This window comes from Centrocercus urophasianus, unplaced genomic scaffold, assembly GCF_019232065.1.
Source record: "Centrocercus urophasianus isolate 14NV4802_14NV808 unplaced genomic scaffold, USGS_Curo_1.0 seq_11, whole genome shotgun sequence".
Classification (NCBI taxonomy): Eukaryota; Metazoa; Chordata; class Aves; order Galliformes; family Phasianidae; genus Centrocercus; species Centrocercus urophasianus.
The window spans coordinates 20,607,293-20,629,014 of NW_024884253.1; the positions used below are offsets into that span (position 1 = coordinate 20,607,293).

The 21,722-nt window shown below is 36.4% G+C and overlaps 1 protein-coding gene across 5 annotated transcripts in view; it reads right to left on the reverse strand.

Annotated features, from left to right (window-relative positions):
* The window catches only part of MATN2 (matrilin 2), a 77,293-nt gene that overhangs the window by 17,961 nt on the left and 37,610 nt on the right, over positions 1 to 21,722 (reverse strand). For 4 of the 5 annotated variants that reach the window (XM_042839659.1, XM_042839658.1, XM_042839660.1 and 1 more), the window contains exons 5-14: positions 18,202 to 18,324; positions 14,177 to 14,299; positions 10,490 to 10,612; positions 6,637 to 6,759; positions 5,199 to 5,321; positions 3,480 to 3,602; positions 3,200 to 3,322; positions 2,720 to 2,842; positions 2,506 to 2,628; positions 2,168 to 2,290 (exon numbers count right to left, since the gene is read on the reverse strand). In XM_042839659.1, coding sequence (XP_042695593.1) covers positions 2,168 to 2,290; positions 2,506 to 2,628; positions 2,720 to 2,842; positions 3,200 to 3,322; positions 3,480 to 3,602; positions 5,199 to 5,321; positions 6,637 to 6,759; positions 10,490 to 10,612; positions 14,177 to 14,299; positions 18,202 to 18,324 — 1,230 coding nt within the window. The remainder of the gene's footprint in view (positions 1 to 2,167; positions 2,291 to 2,505; positions 2,629 to 2,719; positions 2,843 to 3,199; positions 3,323 to 3,479; positions 3,603 to 5,198; positions 5,322 to 6,636; positions 6,760 to 10,489; positions 10,613 to 14,176; positions 14,300 to 18,201; positions 18,325 to 21,722) is intronic. The other variant, XM_042839661.1, reaches the window with a different exon arrangement.

Below are 21,722 nucleotides of genomic sequence, written 5' to 3' on the forward strand. Positions count from 1 at the left end.
TTGAACAGTTCAGGCTGCCAATACAAAGAACTGCAAAAAATGCTAGAGTGGACAATCTTCTAACTCAACAAGCATTACATTCAAGGCATAACAATCTCAACTAGATCCCATTCCAGCAGGTAAAGACGAAATGATTATGGAGGTAAAAATTAGCAATAGTTAGCATCAGCTTATGCACAGCTGCATGCAACATTCACTATTTTCAAATGGAATGAAATATAAATGAGCAACAAAGTTCTACTTAAAAAGAATAGATTTTATATAGCTGAAAGCAATTGTGAGCCAAAGTACTTTGTGACCAGAGGTGAAATAATTTAAACAAAAGTGAATGGTGACTGTAGTATTAAATCTTGCTTTACTGGATTCCCCCAGAAAAAAACCCTACAGACATCATCTAAAAAGAACACCAGAATAGTTAAAAAAGGAAGAGAAACTAAAATAGAATACAGCTGTAAGATTTGAATAATGATTGAAAGGAAAATTCACATTATTTACTGAAATTGAAAATAAGTGGAATTTGAAACACTGAAATGAAAAGACACAGGCTAAGTTGCAATGCCAATAAAATAAAGGACAGCATATGTTATTTAAGGGGTGTTTGGAACAAAAAACTATTCTAACAATATATTGTTAATTAGTAGGTAGAAATACTAGAATTTCCATCTTTATGCATAAAAGTAAAAATATTAAAAATACTCAGATCTGAATTTTTCAAAATATAGGCTACAGATGATACTGTTAGAACAAAGAGTTTCATCAGTTGAGAAGCAGGTCACACAGTATCTACTGAAGAAACAGCAGTAACTCCAGATCAGTTGCAGCCAAGAGCTGTAAAAAGATCTGGCTGAATAACACTTTGGATGCTTAATATCATTTTTTGTTACCTCCTGGAACTCCATGGAAGTCCCAAAACACTAAAGTTTTCATCCCCAGAGCCTACACACACAGTGTTTGAAAAGTATAATGAGTTCACTGCAAGCCTGTCAGCTTGACGTTAATCTGCATTCAAACAACCAAGTAGATAAATGTGGACTTTGATTTAGGAAAAATGAAAGAAAGAAAAATATTCAAGTTTATATTATGAAAAAATAGGTCCCAGATAAGTAAATAAGAATCTTTTTAATTGATTATGAAGCTGGTTCATAACGCTCAGGGAATTCAGTAGGGCATCAGTCTGGATATTCAATGAACCTAAATGGATTAACATTGGCTAGAGAGGTCTTCAGGATAAACTGTAAATGGGGAATCACCAAGTGGCTTTCTTTCTAAGAATGTGCCCTGCTCTCTACTGCTTAAAATTTTAATGAACAATATTAAAAATATATATAAAATAATCACTAATGAAGTTTACAGGTTACTTTATTGTTGAGAGAATGATAAATAAAAATACAGCTCTGCTGATGTAAGGAAACACAAACCTTTTTGCAAGCTGAGTAAAAACAAACTGTAAGTATTTTAAAATAGCCAGAAGTAAACTTACATAATTTAGAAACAAAGAATGAAGGCTGTACTCATAAGATGTGGGACATTTATATGACTGAGAGTTTTAAAAGGCTTACGTTCATGGTATATAACTAGCTGAACATGAGCCTTAGGAGAATCTCATGGACCAACACTGTCTTTGGTCATAAAAGAAGGGAAGAATAAGAATTAGGTGGGTAGCAGTTCCTGTATGCTGGACCCTGCTGTATGCTGTATTAGAGGACTCTGTACTATGTTATGCTGTGGCATCACCGCAACAATACTGATAAATAGAAGCTTCAGGAGAGTAAGAAGAGATTTATGAGAAGAGTGGAAATGATATAGAGAGCCTGAAGGAATTTCACCTGCTTACTGTTTACTAAAACCATGTTAAGAGGCTAAGCTGATCAGTTAAATTATGGTCTACGTGAGTATACACAGAACTCCAACTCCTCACAGTCAAATGAGGCAAAATCCTATGCTCAAGATTAAATCGTGACAGTCTAAAAATGAAGTTCACATTTAAAAATGCACATTCTGACCTTAAAATTGATTGATTTTCTGAAATACATTTTAAATTCAAACAATAACTTATAGAAATCTTGTGACCTACAGAGGACAATATTCCATTCTGACCACCACGAATCTGAATAATTTCGTAATAGAAGGGAAATTATATTTCCTCTTTTATTGACAAGCAACTTACTTCGGCATGTTTTCCCATCTTGCCTCAGTACAAATCCGTCATGGCATTGGCAAGTATATGAGTCATCAGTATTAACACAAAGATGTTCACAGCCATGATTGACTGATTTGCAGATATCCTTACCTAGGAATAATTTAGATTTCATTTACTACAGTTTAATAATTGAGAACATTTCAAAAAATGTAGAGACTAAAAGTATTGTGTTCCTAGTAAAATAAAGAATCTATCCTCCTTTTTATCGCATAAAATCACAAATCAGAAGACCTGTTTCTAACACAACATGCTTCCTCAGTGACTCCAGAGTGAGAAAATTACACTAACATCAATAATTTACTTACTTTTACATGTTTTCTCATCTTCCCTCAATACAAAACCCTCATAACACTGGCAAATGTATGAATTATCAGTGTTCACACAAACATGCTCACAGCCGTGGTCAACAGAATTGCAAACGTCTTTATCTGGAAAAACATAAGAGTGCCAGTATTTAAACCATGTCTGCAAATGCCCAGATTATAAAAGGAATCTTCTGTTAAAGGTAAGTACACTTACTTCTACATGTTTTTCCATCTTGTCTTAATGCAAATCCCTCGTAGCACTGGCAGACATACGACTCATCAGCATTAACACAAACATGTTCACAGCCATGGTCAACTGAACTGCAAATGTCTTTATCTGAGAACAGTTGATGGTTTTTGGTTAAAGCACATCTTCAATGTATATATTATGGAAGGAGAAGTGGTAGTTTTTATTAGGTTCACTGACATCATTCAAAGAAATGGACAAAAATTTAGGCAGAAAACACTTCTAGTTCTTGGTACTTGAAGAATTGTAGGCGTCGTTTTTTGTTTGTCTTCAGTCATAGCAGTTTGGCTACTAAAGTATACTATTACTGTTCACCGAGTCTCTTACAAGTTTCTAGCAGGTATAACAATATTAATTCCACATTATGAGTAAGTTATGGAAGTGTTATTAGTTAAAATAATTCCACAAATCTACATACTATAGATAAAAGTCTACCAGAATACTTACTTCTGCATGTTTTCCCATCTTCTCTCAATAGGAAACCTTCATGACACTCACAAGCATAAGAGTCATCTTTGTTAACACAAATATGCTCACAGCCATGGCTGATTGATTTGCAGATGTCCTGTCCTGGGAATTAGTTAGATATAGATACAGTTTGGAATGATAACGTGTTCAAAAGGATCAAAAGGATGTTTTCTAGTGAGAAGTGAAGAAGTGATAAATACCTTTCTTTCCTTTCCTAATACACATGCAAAAATGTTCTAAATATATATGGGTTACTCACTTCTGCATGTTTTCCCATCATCTCTCAATATGAATCCTTCACGGCACTTGCAGATGTAAGAATTGTCAGTACTAACACAAACATGCTCACAGCCATGGCTGACTGATTTGCAGACATTTTTACCTGAGAATAAATTAACAGATAAAGAACTGTGCTAGTTAAAGGCAAGATGTTTTGTCTTACAGCTTCCAGGTACTGAATACTCTTGTTCTTGCTGGTATTCTGGACTCAATTCAGCAAATCATTTACAGCACTTACTGTAAGTTTTTATTGTAACAAAGAGCCAAATCTTTGTTCTACAATTTTTACAACCTTATTATTAAGGAAAAGTGCACTGCTTTGGTTCCAGAGTTTGTATAACTTAATGTGTCCCCATCATGCAGGTTAATGTCCTGCAGAGATTTCCAAAAGCATTTAAACTCCACATCCACATTTCAAGTAAACTTGCTGGTGAAAAACCAGGATCTTTCCATCACCGTAATTTTATCTCCAGCAATAAACTTGTGCCCAAACCTGAAATAGTTAAGCTTTCTTTCCTTGGAGTTCAGATGGTATTTGTCATTTTTCTGTACACAAAAATTACAAGAGCTCAGTGTACATTGTGCTTAAATGTACAAATTGAACAACAAATTGTATGATCCTGCTGTAGACTTTTAGAAAATTGTCAGCTGTAACTGGTTGAGCAAATGTTTCGTGAACTTTTCTGACATGTGATTTAGTTACAAATTATATTTCAAAATAAAATAAAATTACATCTACTTATTAATATTGGATAAACTAAACTTTCACTTTCTTCCCCATATCCTTTGTTTTCACATAAGGGCTGCTGCATAGACACAAAATTTCACTTGCTTTTGCAATATCAAACTGTAACTTCTTTTTGAGATAAGCAAAACTTATCTCTGTTCACACGGACTTACAAAGTAGGGTGTTGATGTGATATATGTAATACAAAGCTGATAAATGCAATACAAAACTGATAATACAGAACTTTTCTTTGTCATGTCAGTGTCTGGATTACTTGATTTTTTTTTTATTCTTTTAAATGTTATTTAACAGAAGATGCTGATGGAAATCTTGGATATGATTGGCATTATAGAATACTTTATGCCTGTGTTTTCCAAAGACTTGTCCACAGTTCTTCTCTGATAACTTAGCATGCACTCCAATACCAGGGAAATTTTTTTATACTTCTGTTATTCATCATAACTACATAATGTAGCCAAATGTATAATACAATTACGATATCTATTTTGCAATCAACCTTATCTCACACTGGGCAAAGGAATGAATATTCCATTAGTACTCCTATTCCCATTCCATTAGGCTCCTTTTTGCTATGTAAGTCTTTTGAAATGTTACATATTTTTGTCTTGATTTGAGAAGAAAACTATAGTTGTCTGATATAAGAATGTAAGTTGGAATCCAATGATTTTGGATCCACACCAGACACAGTTAATTTTATACATTCCAGACATTTAGGGTGTGACTCAGGTGCCTGGAAGTTTGCCCTCAGTGCCACTTCAGATGCCTGCAAGCATCGAAGACCTGAACATAATGCTGGCAAACGTGACACCAAAGGGAAAATTGTGAGCTTCTGGAATCCTAGAGCATGTAAAATGTCACTGGAAAGCAACATTTAAGCAATCAAATCCTTCTTACAGTCTTATTTTCTTTATATGTAATAAAAATCTAACATTGACTTGCTGAATAACTTACGTTTACATGTTTTCCCATCATTCCGAAGCCTGTATCCTTCGAAACACTGACAAGTGTAAGATTTGTCACCGTTTATACACAAATGTTCACAGCCGTGATCACTCAGAGCACAATAGTCAACTCCTGCAGGAGCAATTTAAGTTATTGAAATAATTAACAATTAAACCATCATTTCCAGTATTTGCAAGGCATATAAGCACCAATTCTGTCCTTTATCTGATAATATGCACATATATACCTTCAGTTAAATTTAAGAGGGCCCTGTGGTATACTTTGCATTAATTACTGTAAGTGGAGTTGAGAATGCGTAGCACAACTCAACAGAATCTGGGTCTCAGCGCTCTCAGAGTGAATTACAAAAACCTGACACTTGAACAATGTTTTTATAAAAGACAGTGGCAATGACAGAGTAGGTGAACCTTCTTCAAAGATGGCCTCTAAATGATCTGATGTAAACACGGCAGGCAGAAAATCCCTGTGGGACCTCAGAGATGTTTGGCTTAGGCTAATCGAGCTTTTGCAAAGAATTGCAAACAAGACTTATGGAATATGGTCCATTTTTTCTTCTCAAATTTCCTAAGGGTTTCTTATTTGAAGTACCAAGACATAATATTCCCACTCTGCAGGCAGACTGACTACTTTTTATAGGCTACAGACACAGTATCACACTTTTCTTCTTTTACTGTCAGAGTAGAAATCTGTTTACCACTCAGGTGTTCTCCCAGCTGTCTTAAGATACCTGTGCAACTGTGTATGACACCAGTGTTGTGATTCCCAGATGTTTTCCTTTTAGGAGTGGTAAATGCTAAATGCCAATCCCTTCCACTCAGCTGCTCATTCAGGGTATCACAAAGTGCCAAAAAAACCTTTCATGATAGTCTAAAAAAAAAAGGTTTCAGCAACTCATCTGGAGCTCAGCAGTAAGACATCCTATATCTAAATAAATACAAGGAGAGGGATGCATGGGCAAGAATCATTCAAAAGGTCTCCAGTGTATTGCATGGAGGGATTCTAGAAGCCACAGCATGGTTTTAATGCTGTTGATGGGTCTCCAATTACAGTCTGGAAAAAAATGACTGAATGGAAAAAAAAAAAAAAATCCCACAAAAAAAAACAACCCACATCTATTTTTACTACAAAGGAAAAACAGATTTCCCATTCACAAGTTCTTAAAAATACAGTTTGTCTATTTCTGATTTTTCAGCATTTCTTTCAGATAGCATTTGAATTATTTCTAGTAGATCCTGTCCCGATGCAGGATCAGGACCTTGCACTTGACCTCACTGAACTTCAGAAGGTTTGTGCAAGCCCACCTCTGAAGCCTGTCCATGTCCCTCTGGATGGCATCTCTTCCCTCACCCTGCAGGTGTGTCCTCTTTGTGAGAACAGAAACCTTTCCCATGTGGGCTGAGATCTAACATGTTTTCAGATGACTTACGTGTGCAGGTTCGTAGGTCCTCATTGATGACAAATCCTTCAGAGCACTGACAGACATAGGAGTCATCCGTATTTAGGCACAGTTGCTCACAACCGTGATTGCTTTCTGCACAGTGGTCCACTCCTATTATTTGTATATAATAATTGAAGAAAGCACATTTTTTTTTAAGATACATACATCACAAAACTGTAGCTCATGCACAATGCTCTTACAGAGCAAGGGAAAAAGATCAGTATATATTTTTTTATTTATGCAGTATCCCCATCTATGTTAGTAAACCGAATTAATCAACACCTAAGTGAAATGAATACAGCAACTCCACAAAGCAAACAACAAACTTGATAAAGCACAGATTTCCCTTCCCAAACTAACACAAAGTAGAGTCTCAAGGCTCTGCCTGGTATTACCCACAGGATCACACTTTCTTTCTTTAAAAGGCAAGACTCTCTTTTGTTCACCATAAAATTGTCTCTGAGAGAAAGGGAGTGTGTTAACATCTACCATTTATTTGTTTTTCCTATTTTTACTCCGATTCTAACTAAGATAAAATAAATTATTTTTTGAATCTTATATGAAACACACAGCACAAGGTGTAGGCTGAGATACGTGCACTTGCAAATGTACCATGTAATCTGCTGACTCTGTAAGTAGAGCAAAAGCACATTTGAGGAAAAAAAAACCTTATAGCGAACTTTCTCATAACATTTTATTCCTGACTTCTTAATGACTATTTTTAGTTGTATAGGCTCAAACCACGTTAGCTTAACTTGATCAAATGTAGCAGAGTTCCTTCAGGCATGTACAGTCTCACATGTTTCTATTTGCAAATCATTCACAGATGTGACCAGACACGTCTGTAGCTGTCTACATAAAAAACAACAACAAAAAAGCAACAAACCTACACTTAATGTCAATTAACTTCATTTTAAATATTGACATCTATTTGTTTATTTAGCTAGGCAATGATGTTGCAGGACTGCAATGAGTCAGTCCAGATTTCCCATTATACATAAATAGAGATACACTGGCTTAAACAAGTAAAGCTGAGGTGAAAGTTTTTACTAGTTTAAGCAAGTTCCAGCTGGAACATTCTCCTTATTCCAAGGACTTACATCATCATGAAGAGGCTTGTGTAACTTCTTGGATCACATTAAAAATGTCCAAAAAAAAAGAGCTGTTTGGCGCCATCTTTTACAATACAAACACCTACACTAATGTGAATTTTAACATTTAAATGCTTTGGTTTCTTATGCAGAATCTTTTAACACATGCTTTCAAGACAGCTGCCTATTTGCAGGTTTTAGAAAATAGTATAAATGCACATTTCTTCACCATGTATGTTGCATTACATTTTATTTCTTTTTTCAACAATTCTAAGAAGGATGATAAGGGGAAAGGAGAGGGGAAAGATCTATATGACTAAAAAAAAAAGACAACCAGTGTCTTATGATACATTTATTTTTAGATATTCAACTTGTGATCACCTAAAAACATGATTCTTAAAATGTTTTCAGCTCTTGCAACACATCCAAGTTTCCTTAAATACAGCCTTATCACAAATAGTTTATTTAAAAATAATACTCTCTGGCCTATAAACTATTTTTAACTTAATTGACAGCATTCCTTTGGCAATATATGTCAATAGTACATAAGACAAAAATGCTACCCATATTTTAGCTGATATGCAAAATAGTTCTCTGAAAAAAAAAAGTATTTTCTGAAAAGCAGGTGACAGCAAGTGGGCAGTGGTGTTGGTGTTCTCTGGTGCAGCGCTGGTCCTTCAGTGACATTCTTATTAATAGAGGACATTTTATCAAACAGATTGATGAAAGTGTAAAGATATGTAAGAAAGAAGTTTCTGTGCATCTCTATTCTATCTCTATTCTATGCATCTCTCTAACATATGTTAGTTTTGCGTGTGCTGCAGTTTAAACAGCATGGCTGAACAACTTTTCCCATTTATTAGGACTGGAGAAGATGATGCTTTAGTTCCGTGTTAAATCTGGGATCTTACTACAGCATTACTAGAGCTCGCTTGTGGCTGACTTTACAGAAACACAGGTTTGCATAACTCAGAAAGATCTCAGAAAGCACTCAGGGGCATTTTCTCATTCTATTCACACCTCACCCCACTGCAGTAACAGCTGCTGCAGTTCACGAGATGCTCACTTCTACGTGTATTGTGATCACGTCGCAGGACATATCCAAGATGACATTTGCACATAAATGACTCTCCTGAATTAACACATTCATGTTCACAGTCATGCTGACCTAACTCACAGATATTTACATACAGAGAGAGAAAAACGGTGAAGAATTCAAACCAGCCAGGAAGGTTTCTTAAGTACAACAGCTTGGAAAGACTCACTTTCCTTAAATGGTACCAGATTCTATGATCTGCACAACTTTTAAAGCTGTGTACATCTGATAGTGACTTGAGGATCTAAGAGCTGTCTCTGAATACTTGGCTAGGCAAGACTGAGCTTAGACTTAACGCTCTTGCTCCAGCAGTCATTAGAATCTATGCCCTCTGGTGGAGGAGGAATGTCTGGTTATACATAATGGGTTTTTTTTTTCCTGATGTTATGAAGAGGGCAAAAGATTTACAGCCAAATTCAAAAAAACCCTAAAGTTAAGGAAAAGTACCCCAGTTTGTCCTTGATTCTCAATTAAATCCTAGGCAATAAGAATTTGAGACAATACAGTCCTTTTGCTCCTATGCTCACCAAGACACATCCATTCTATAAAAATCTGGATGTATTGAAACACCATATAAATACTAAAAGTGAGAATAGCATGGATTGCTGTACAAACAGCACTGTATTGACAATCATAGAATCACAGAGTGTCCTGGGTTGAAAACATCCTGCGGTTTAAAACCTACTGCTTAAAATCTGCTGTGTGCAGGGTTACCAACCACCAGACCAGGCTGCCCAGAGCCACATCCAGGCTGGCCTTGAATGACTCCAGGGATAGGCATCCTTGGGCAACCTGTTCCAGTGTGTCACCACCCTCTGTGTGAAAATGCTTCTTAGAGATGCATCTTAGAAAGCATCTCTAAGACTGAAAGAAAACAGTTTCAAAAATACATGCAAGTTATAAGAGTCAAGAGACAATAATTGTATTGCTCTAACCAAGCTTCCTATTCATAGAATATCAGCAGTAAAATCCCTCCCCTTCCCCACTCCCCCCAGGACTGTGTCACCAGATCAAGCTAGTTCTTTTATTGACAGCATTACACTGAAAACCTCTGTGACTGAATCCCTGCTTGGAAAGAGCTGTAACAGAAAAAGTATTTGTGAAGTAAATAATATGTATAATTGGTTTATAATCCCAACATTACTGAGGCTGTTTATACAGTTTGAAGGAAACTGTATGGAGTTTCATGTTTGATTTTAAGTTGCTTTTCATAACTACATTACAATCTATTACTTACTCACAGCTAATGAGGTAAATTTATTCTTGGCTAAAACAAAACTGGAAAGCAAGATGAAATTAAAAATAAAACCAAAAACTAAAGAAGACTGTTTATGTAACTCTAAGACAAAACAACAAAGTTTTAAAAAGAGTAATTAACTTCTTGGTCTTGAGCTGATATTGGTTCCTTTATTACTCCTCAAGTTTTACCCAATCTCTTAAAAAATGTTTAATACACAACCTACTCTACAAAGCAGCAAACTGGGTATCTTTCCGATATGAATGAATGGCTCGGGTAAAATTTGAGTTTATAAAGAAAGATTTGTTTCAAACTTTATTATAGAGAAAACTTGCACCCTTTCAGAAAGGAGAGCATTCACATAAGGTTTAAGAAATGAAAGCAGATGAACTTCACTATGTCCAAAAGATTACTCACTTTTGCATGTTTTCTTATCTGGATTAAGTCTAAACCCTTCTTGGCATCGACAGAAATAGGAATCATCTGTATTAACACATTCCTGTTCACAGCCATGGTCCTGAAGAGCACAGTAGTTTGGTCCTAGGTGGGAAGAACTCAGGTCATTGATAAATATAATTTCCCAGAAGAAGGCTAGGTAAAAACCACTTACCTAATTTTTTTTTCTTTAGGTACTTTTTTTTTTTCCATATGCTCCATTTGTAACTTATTGTAACATATTGTTTCAAATTGTGAAAATAACATGTTCACCATCTAAAATGTCTGCTGAATTTGGGTATGCCAGATATGCATACTTACATGAATTCTTGAAAGACACATGCACTACATGCAGTACAGAAATTAGAAAATCAAATATTTATTAATATTTTGTGGCTCAGTCCTACACACTATCTCATCAGCCTTTTTATTTTACTCAGAGGAAGTTTGATATGATCTGTTACGTACTTGCAAATTATTATTCCCAGAGATAATTAGCTTCCTGGAGAAAGAACTGTTCTTTTCTTGTATGTGTGGTGATCTAACGCAATTGAGCCTTTACACGTGTTGAAAGCATTCACCAATAAACCAAGCAGTAGCAGTGCCAGAAATCCCCTTGTTAATTCAGTAGCTAGGAATTACCTCTGCCTTCCTCACCAACAGTCTGAGTTTACCGCTCTCTTCACACAGAGTAGTCTGCCAGTGTTGGCAGGAGTCCCCTAATGAGCTGTGCTCCTTTTATTTCATTCTGAAAAAACTGGAGTAAACCTCAGAAAAAATCTGTAAGACACGCATGACTGTGTGATAACATTTACGTTTTCAAACCTTTCTTTGAAGCTATGAGCACTGCAGCTTACTTTCAATTTTTGAAAGAAAAAACATGATTCTAAGAAAGTCACAAGCTCTTGGGAGCTGCAGCCATTGGCCCTGGCCTGTTTACTGATACTGTGATCTGGTCTACCAAGGGGGTGGTGGAAAAGACAACTGATCTGATTATCAGGTCAGTGTCTATCACGGATGAAAATTCAGAGACTAAGAGAGATCCCTGATTACAGTTTATCACGCTAGAATAAGACTTTCAAAAAGTTTGAAAAGCTTGGCTCAAAGGACACTGTGATGGATCATTTGTTACATCTTTACTTACTAAAGTTCGTTTGCTGTGGATTTTTTTCCCCCCAAACCAGCTTGTTATTTATTTTCAATGCTTCTAAGAGCTCATCTGCATTTCGCCCAACGCATTTGGAGCCCAAGATAATATTGGAAAGCATTAGGGTCCTTAAAGGAACAGCCTATCACAGAACACCGTGTATCACAGTACACCTACACAGTACACAGTGGCACTGCTGGTGCCACTAGGACTATGACACTAGCTGAGTAGCACCTGTGATGGAAAGTCCCTTGGTATTTATGGTGAATGTGATCTTGAATTCAAGACAACAATGTAAATCACTGCAAATAAAGAAAACTTCACATTGGAACGCACAAGTGAAGCACAGCAAGCAGAAATTACTATCGCTCCTCCTCTCAGCACTGGTGAGGTCGCATTGATGTACATTGCTCTGGAACAGTACTTCCCCACACAGTTAAAGGCAATAAATACAAGAGGGCTCAACAAAAGCCTACTAACGTTGTCCAGGGCATTCTGCACATGACCTGTTCAGAGTACTTCAGGATTCTGATCTTACCTAGCCTGGTGAAGTGGAAGACTATGTCATTACAAAGGTAGTGGATCTAAACCTTTCTTGGTAGCGTCAGATGATAAAACAAGGATCACTGACTTGGGTGATTCAGGTTTGGCATGGGAAAAAGTTCTTCACTGGAAAGACAGACCAGCAGTGAAACTGGCTGCACAGACAGGTTGTGGATTCTCTATTGGAGCTTTCTGAGATTCAATTAGACAAAACTATAGTTGACCTCATCTTGTGGCAGCTCCACTTTAAAGAAAAGGCTGAAATAGATGACTTCCAGAGATTCTGTCCAACCAACATTTGAAAGCTTTAATACTTGTAACACAAAAACAGCAGCACATGATCAGACTGAAGATCTATATAGCCCAATGTCCCATCTCCACCAATAATTAAAGCAGAGGACAGAAATAGGACGAGTGGGAAATACTACTTTCACAGAACATTCTTTCAGCTTCCAGAGTCTACGGCTCATCAAGTTAAATAGGTTAAAACAATTCATAGGATCAGACAATAAGCTACAAACAACTCAAGACATAAAGTATTATGTAAAAGATGCAGTTTGAAAGTCTTTGATTCAAATTGGAAAACACTGATTAAAATTCCTGATCTTAAATTAAAGAAATCTGCAAGAATTTTTGCTTGGGCAGTGGAATGCACTTACACTACACTAAATTTCCAAAACATATGGATATGGAAGTACAAGAGAATTTAGCCAGCTCTTAGCTGACAGATATTTGACAAATGGGCTTCTTCATACAAACTACAAGCAACATGAACTGGTTTCAAGTATAATCTGTCCCTTGGGGATGAAGTAAATTCATCTCTCTGAATTCTCTGATTGTTTATCTAGAAATCAGGTATCTGGTCTGGCAAAACATGTAGCTCCCTATACAGTCAAGGAAAATACAGTAGAGGTATGACACCTTCTGGAAGTATGACTCTTTTTCAGGATCATGAGGTCAGATATACAGTTTGAATTAGACATTTTCTTTCTAAATATTAAGTGAAACAGGTATCAAGCTTAATGCCCAGAGCAATCTTCTCTTAAGATAAAGATGCCCTCGGTAAAAACACAGAAATGCAGTGCTATATTTAGGATTTTTTTTTTTTTATTGAGAAAAAATAGTTCTTCTCATTATTAGATAACAGGCTAAATTTATCACTGGTGTCAGCAATTCCACTCACCTAAAAACTAACGAGGTTTTTCTAGCTACAGATGCAAAGTAAGGTATAGTTACCATGGTCTGTCTTTACAAGAAAAAAAGTCAATTAGGACTGTATATCAAGGCTTTCCCTTCATACTTCCTGAAGTTCATTATTACATTAAACTCTATGGAGAACTAAGGGAAGCCTTGGCAAGAGTATTTTCTGGTCTGTATGTTTGCTTTAACTTTATATCTCTTCCAATAACGGTAACTTTAGAACTTGTTGGTCCAGTGCCAATTAAATTTGAGAAACGAGCAAACCTCTGAAGTTATTATAGCCTGGTAGAAACATGGAAGCTTTGTAGAGGCTGCTCATATTCCCAGAGATACCTCTGGCAAGGTATCAAAGGTATCAAAGAATACCCTATGGAAGAAAATCCATAGGAAAATAGGCTGCAATGTCTCTTCTGATGTGGAACTATTCACTCTGTTTAATTTTAGCAGCCAAGATGATTACAAATCCTCTTGTACAGCCTTATTCACCTAGGTAGGGAGATGATACTCTAAATAAAAAATCTGGATCATCAAAGAGACTATGCAAGACAAGCTCAAACTATTGGAACAGGAGCCTGTTCATAGAAGGGGCCTCTACATCTACATCCTCTCCATAAAAACAAACTAATGCTCAAAACAGCTTTATTAACTTTCATGACATTTGGCTTCAAGGGCACTCTATCATTTTCTATACCCGACATACTATTCAGTGTTCCCAGGAACAATGAGAACTAGAAAGAAGGAGTACATACTGTTCATAATTAAACCTTATAATAACTTACTTCTGCAAGTTCTTTTGTCTGGATTTAAAATGAAGCCTGGGTGGCATCTACAGTAATAAGAGTCCTCCGTGTTAACACATTCATGTTGGCAACCTTGATTATCCACAGCACAGTAGTCTACAACTGAAAAAGAACAAGAGTAACATTTATAGTTAGAAATACAGAATCAGAACTATTATACATACAAATTATATACTAGTTACACACAGTAGCTACAAGAGAAGGAAAAGCTGACATAATTTTTGTCCAAAAGAGCCTTTCTGCAAAAAGCAGCGCACTTCAAATTAGATTTCACGAGTCCCACATTATTTCTCCTACTTTCTGAACATTTATCAACTCTGTCAGGAACTTTCCCACTGTGTTTTCTCAAATCTGGAAACCATGCCTCGCTCATTAGCTCTGTCCAGATCTTCATATTGTAGACCAGGAAGTTGCAGAATTTATTTTATTTAGTTTTGTCTTCTGTATGTCCAGATCCAGCCCTGGTATTGCTCTGGTTTTCTTTAATTCCTTCCTAGCTCTATTAGTTATCAAGACCTGTCCCAACAGCCTGAATACATGAGAGACTGATAGCAATACCTTCTACTTTGCTCCAGAATCATCCTGTAAAATTAGGCACAACTATGAAGCCTGAGAGCTTCAGCTGATTTTCTCTGCTATTTTGCTTATACAATGCCATTTGTGGGAAAGAAATAAAACACTGTTATTCTAGTCACATATTTTTTAAGTCTGGTCATGTATTACACAAATGCGTATTTGCAAGATAGATTGCCAAAAGGGTATTAATGTAATACTTCAGAGTTTACTCAGACACACTCATATGAAAGCACTAAGGAAGTAAAATTAATTGTGTTTAATTTTGTTTTTTGCTTTATTTCTTTACAGGTTAAGCTGTTTCCTTACACTGAAGGCCCTAGAAGAAATCAAAGAGAACTCACAAAGCAGGTGTCCTGCCCCCAAAAGCTGCCAGGCCCACTTCAGGCAAGTTTATTCAACTCTTAATGTATCTAACACAGATGTTTATTGAGACAGTTTCCCCATCTTTGCCAACTGAGTAATATTTTTTATGACTCTATACTCTATGCTGCTGACCCTCCCAAACTACTTCTAAGAGTGAGTAGTTTGTTTTAATTAAATAATTTTTTTCTCTGTAATAGACTTCTCTCTGCAAACAATGCACACTCAGGTATACTAAGATACTGAAGGTCATCTAGTCAGGAAAGTAAATAACCTAGTTAGTTACCTAGAAAGAGCTTCTTTTAAGCCTCTGGAATACTTGAGCTGAATTAAGCCAAATTAGATTACTTACTGGCTACCATGTGAAAACATTTTCCTGGCAAGTAGCTTCCTGTTTCCAGACCAAACAGCATCATATAAAAACATATTTGCTGAGTATCTACTACAAGGATCTAAAGTGTTATATAATTAGTCAGATTTCCTCTTAAATTCTAACCAAATGCACATTTTCAAGTGTTTTAGAAGACACATTAGCAAATAAGTACACAAAAAATACATAATTTTTTTTCTATACATCATCATCCCTAAGAAGCAGTCCATATAAATCACTTCCACTTTGCATTTAAACTTCAGTAAACATGCAGTTCTGCCAAAATACCTGTAACTGCCCAACTAATGATTAGGAAGTTGAGAGACAACTAAATAGGTCAACTAGTCTTAGAATCCTTCATGATCAACACTGTTTTGGAGATGCATATTTATCTTTCCACTCCCTCACTGAGCCCTTATTTCACACAGGCTTGGCCTTCCAGAGTGGCATTATTAATCTGCCTACAATTTAATTTCACTTTCAGCTTCACATTTCATTTTGGTAGCCCTCGCTTAGAAGTGAAACTTGCCAACAGGCTGTCAATCAGCAAGTAAGCTGCCAGTGAACTTACATCTTCCTTAAAAAAATTGGGAAGAATTATAAACGTACATATCATATACTGAAGCACTGTAATCTACTGTAAATATACAAAATCTATAAAAGACCAATGCAGAATGATATTCTCCTCATTTTTGTTAAGTCTTACTATTTTCTCATTTCTGTACTGTCAAGATATTGAAACCAGAATGTTAACACTTGATGTTTACCATGACTACTTCAATATAATCTTTTTCTAAAAGAATGACAGCAGTATTTTGCACAAGCAAGCAATGAATCCAGTTGTCATCTCCCCTGATTTGCTCCACCATGTTTTTCTTGCTTAGAAGTAGTTACCAAGACCGTGAGAGCCGTCTTTCGCTTCCAGTTACCAGTTCTGCACTCTGGCTGCTCATGTTGTCCTCTCCAGTCTGCAGGCAGCACAGATCACCCTTCTCTGCTATTGCTGTATCACTACTAATGTCTACATAGGTTTTTAGTCTTAAGAGAACGAAATATGTTAGGAAAAAGGGTAGAATAAACCCTAGGAAGAAATGGAAACGTTAAGTTAGAAGAATGAAAAATAAAGTGAGGAAGGAGAAAAGGAGACTAATGGAAGACCAGTTAATGCCTAGAAACAAGCCAAAAAATGTGTCAGTGCCAGGACTGCAGACAGGTGCCAGCAGCCAAATCACTGCCAGGTGAAGAGAGCCCGAGCCCAACAGCTGCAGCAGCATTGCAGACAGTCCACTGGTGCCAGGAAAGACAGCAACACCAAGAAGATGGAGAGAGTGGGACTAATACTGAGAAGACTGCCTGCTCAGCAGCATAATGGAGAAAGTAGGGCTCATCTCCACCATACTAGAACTGACAGGATTTTGGTCATATAAAAGACAGCTAACTGAAAAGCTGCTTAAAAAGGCAGACGATGCTGCTCTACTAGCCACAGTTACTGCTGAAAATACTGCTTAATCTACACATTTTTCATAAATTTGCTTGTCCATTCAGTGGCCACTTTAAATGGGTGCACTGTAATCTCCTGTTGTGAGATTTTATTTACTTATTGCCATCCAGGTAAATGTCTGACAGCTTTGTGGATAAAACAATTAACATGGCCTTTGGTCCTTAAATAGAAAAATTAGCCCCTCAGAGAACAGGAAAAGAACAAAATAGTAATAACAGCTCATGGCACTAAGTATGAATATATCAGATGAAAATATATGGTAAAAAGAACCACGGATACAAGAACCTGCCAAGAGAAGTCATGAATTTTCATGTTATCTTTCATGTTATTCTAACTCGAAAAAAAAAAGATATTAAAACCTCCTTTTTGTGTCCCAAGTCAAATGCAAGTGGAATTCTCAATTTCATACATAAATTATATCTATTTTGCACCTCAAAATAGGATTATTCTGCAAGATAATCACTCTATGAAAGTAATAAAAGAGAGACTGTATTACATTAGAGTTCTTAAAAAAGCCAAACAAACAAGAAAGTGTAAATTGTTGGAAGCTGGTTTTCCTGGTAATTTGTGGTGGCCTATGGCAAAACTTGGGGCCAAGCATTCAACTTGGATTTACTTCCATGGAAACTCAGCATGTGCTTGAAATTAAGCACGAATTTAAGTGCTTGCCTGAAGAGAATACCTAACAAATTAAACATTTTTTCTTTAAAGACTCTCTAGGTTATTATGTATGAGTGTGTGCTTGTGTGCATGAGTGTTAGTGCATGCATTTGATTCTAGAAGATAATATTTTCCTGAAATGTGTGGGATGTATGAGAAGGGTGACAGCCTAACATTTGAAAAATATTTACTGTATATTAATGAGGAAGAAGTAAGAAGTGAGATACATGTATGGTAATAATGTTTTCCTTGAAAAATTGTTATATTACATATCACGTCAGTACAATGTTGGTCACCTGCATGGATATACAGTAAAACATCATGTACATAGTTCCAAGTCAATAGTGTTACTTGCTGTGTGAAATTATAGGCAAAAGCTTAAAAACATGCCAACACACATTCTTCTATCTTTATCACTCGTGAGAGAGGAGAGCTTCCCATCATTATCAGGTCATTTTAAACTGGTCATTACTTTACATTCGACCTCTCTTTGGTTTGTTTCAAGAGATAAACACAAATGGCTGAGCTCATACTCACCAACACAATTCTTTCCATCTGCATCAAGCTCATACCCTTCATAACACTGACAGACATAAGACCCAGGCGTGTTCACACAAATCTGCTCACAGTTATGCTTCTCCACAGCACAAAGGTCTTGAGCTACAAGGCAGAATGGCACAAATATGAAGTTCTTCGACCTTCTATATTGCACAGGTTGACTATAGATTGAAAATAAATTTCAGGAAGCTATGAAGACAACAACAAGTCTCATTAGCAAAATTACTACAGCAAACAAGGTCAGTTCAGTTCCTGGTGTAATGAAGCACAATTGTCTGCCTTTAACACAGACCAAAAAGAGTGGCTTTCTGAGAATCCCAAGTTTCCCCAGTGAAATCCCTGGAAGGCAGAGTACTTTGTGTTGCTCAGGATCAGGCCTGGAAACTGCTCAACACATAATTATAATTTACAGCTACAAAAAAAAAAAAACACGTTCTGGAACATGTTTAAGGACATTAGCCAAACAAATACTAATTTTATTTTATAGCTCTCTGCTTCATATCATGTGGCATGATGAACAGCATAAACAGTAATTTAACTCTCTTGTTCCAATATAAACATCCAAAAATAAGTAATTTTTTTCAGTCATATATGCTCTTTTGTACTATTTTGTGTATTAACATAAGATTTGAGTGTAACTACAGAAGAATGAAAGATATGAAACTAAACAAGCAGTGCAATGAGTATAGAACAGCCATTATCTGCCATAGCCACTTTTCTCTAGAAAAGTTAGATCAGATTTGGTGAAAGGAGCAAAAAAGAGGTTTTCATCCTTGCATGAATACAAAACCACCTCAATGATTTCCATCTTTTGCATGGATGCAAAACCATCTAAATAAAAAAAAAACAACATCACAAATGCAAGAACATTTTATGTTGAACAAAGGAACATTTTTTTCTGGATTTTGTTCTGGAAGATAGGTGAGTTGAACTTTTTTTTTTTCCTTTCATGTGTAATGCAACAAATCACAAATACAGCACTTTTTTTTCTTTCATAGAATCATGGAATCACAAGGTTGGGAAGGACCTACGAGACCATCTAGTGCAACTGTTCTCCCACTACCACTGCTACCACAAGCACTAAACCATATCTCATAGCTCCTCATCCAGGTGCCTCTTGAACACTGCCAGGGATGGCGACTCCACCACCTCCCTGGGCAGCCATTCCAGTGCCTGACCACTCTCTGAGAAAAAAAGAGAGAAAACGTTTTTCCTTATGTCTAACCTAAATCTCCTCTGGTACAACTTGTGGCCATTTCCTCGGGTCCTGTTTGTGGCCTAGGAAAAGAGGCCAAACCCCTCCTCATCACAACCTCCCTTCAGGAAGTTGTAGATGAGGTCTCCCCTGAGCCTCCTCTTCTCCAGACTGAACAATCCCAGCTCTCTCAGACACCCCTCGTAAGACTCCAGACCCCTCACCAGTTTCGAAGCACTTCTCTAGACACGTTCCAGGGCATCAATGTCCTTCTTGTAGTGAGGGACCCAAAACTGAACACAATACTCGAGGTGTGGCCTCACTACTGCTGAATACAGGGGGAAGGACTTCCATGCAGAACTGAAATGCATTAAGTAACAAAACTACCATCCACTCAAAAGAGGAATGCCCTTCAGCCTGGAGCAAAGCTGTTAATTCACTGCTGATTTAAGTCATTTGGCTAAGGGCTTGTAAGAACTGAACAGTGACAAGCTGTACTCTCACAACATAAAAAAGAGTTCCAAAAGTTGAAAAGAATATATATTTATGTTCACACAGTTCATTTTTTATTCACTGTTTAATTTAGTAAGTATTAAAATATACATGTGAGGAAACTATTCACGAATGAGCTAAGAAGTACACTCAAAACTTAGATAAATATATCTGTTTTATGTTGATCATGTACTGCACTAAACATCAATATAATGCAGATTTATTTTACTTAGAGGTCAAGTGAAGAACATGTTGTCCCTGTGCACGGGTGAAAAATAACTTCTAAAGTAACATGGTCACAGACTTCGGGTTCTTCTATCACTACTGCTCACCGTCATTCCATAAACAAGCAGCCCAGTTTCTCCAGCTTTGGTCCCCTTTACTCATGAATTCTGTTACTTCTTTGAGCTTTTATACTGTTTTAATTAATATAAACTATTTATATGATTTATAATCTAATCTTAGATTTTGAGTGCAATTGTCAAAACTAGTTTATAGTTTGGTAATGTAGAACAATAGGCTACAAATACATGGAATGACTTGTGTCCCTTTCATATTCAGCAAACTTAGATCCACTACCATCTGGTTGATGATCAAAACAAGTACATAGTCGAGCATATCATGTGTGATAGATAAATAGGGAACACTCTGTCATAACAAAATTTTTTTTTAAATGAATAGTAAAGCAGAGAATTGTAAAAGTTGTATAAAAGCAACACATGCTACCATGCATAGGCCATCAGGAGGAAAACTCCATATCATTCCAAAACTGTCTTAAAAATTAATCTGTAATTCGCAGCAGTGCAGTGACCATAAGCTGAACTACTGGCTAATAAAAACAATGAAAATATAACACAATACAACAGAAGACACAATAAACTATTTTTCATACTCACAATTAAAATTTTCTCTATTTTGTACCCTTAGTTGAACCAAATTTATTTTCCAGTTTTAGCAGTATTATTCTCTGAATTCAATTGTCCAAATTGATGTTAGGGGTGAGGACAGAAAAAAATGTGTAAGAAGAAATTTTAAGAAAGGAGAGATTTTGTATTTTAAGTAAATTCCAGAACAGTGATGAAAGAAATAGATACAAAACTCTTAAATGAGAAGAACTTTAAAAGGGGAAAAATGGGAAGAAGTAGTTAGGGAAGATTACTGAAATATGATTGAAGAGCCTTCATTTGGGATTCCAACCACTCATTTTGGAAGTACAAATACATGGAAGCATAGAGAATAGGCTGTCTAAAAACTGTTCTTGTCACTATTCTTGTTTGCCTCAGCTGCTAAACCAAGCAATAATTAGGAAATATTTCAGATTACATTTAATTTTTTTGCTTCTTCTTAAAGAAACAAAAGCCGGAATAAACAGACAAATAAATGTTGAATAAATTGTGGAAAACACAAAACATAATTCAGACAGCTGTGTATGACATATATCTACATTTTATAAGGGATGCTGGTGAGAAGGGCAAATAAAACAATGATTCCTCAAACTAGCTCATCCCCTGGCTCTACACTATAATAGGTGAACAATTCAAAAGCAATTTCCTCCTACAACCCAAAGAATCTGAACTTGTCTCCATACACCAGCAAAATTCACCATACAATTTCAGCAGTGACATCTTCTGGACCCCATATCTAGTTGCTGAGGCTCTGACTAAAACTGTGTCCCACTGCAGATGTAAAAGTCTAATAGTCAACCTGCGGAGTCCTCTCAGACACTGACATATTCCCATTGTTTCAGTCATCACAAAGGAGACAAAGAACCCCTTAATTCCAAACTACTTGATTAAGATGTTGAGATACAAGG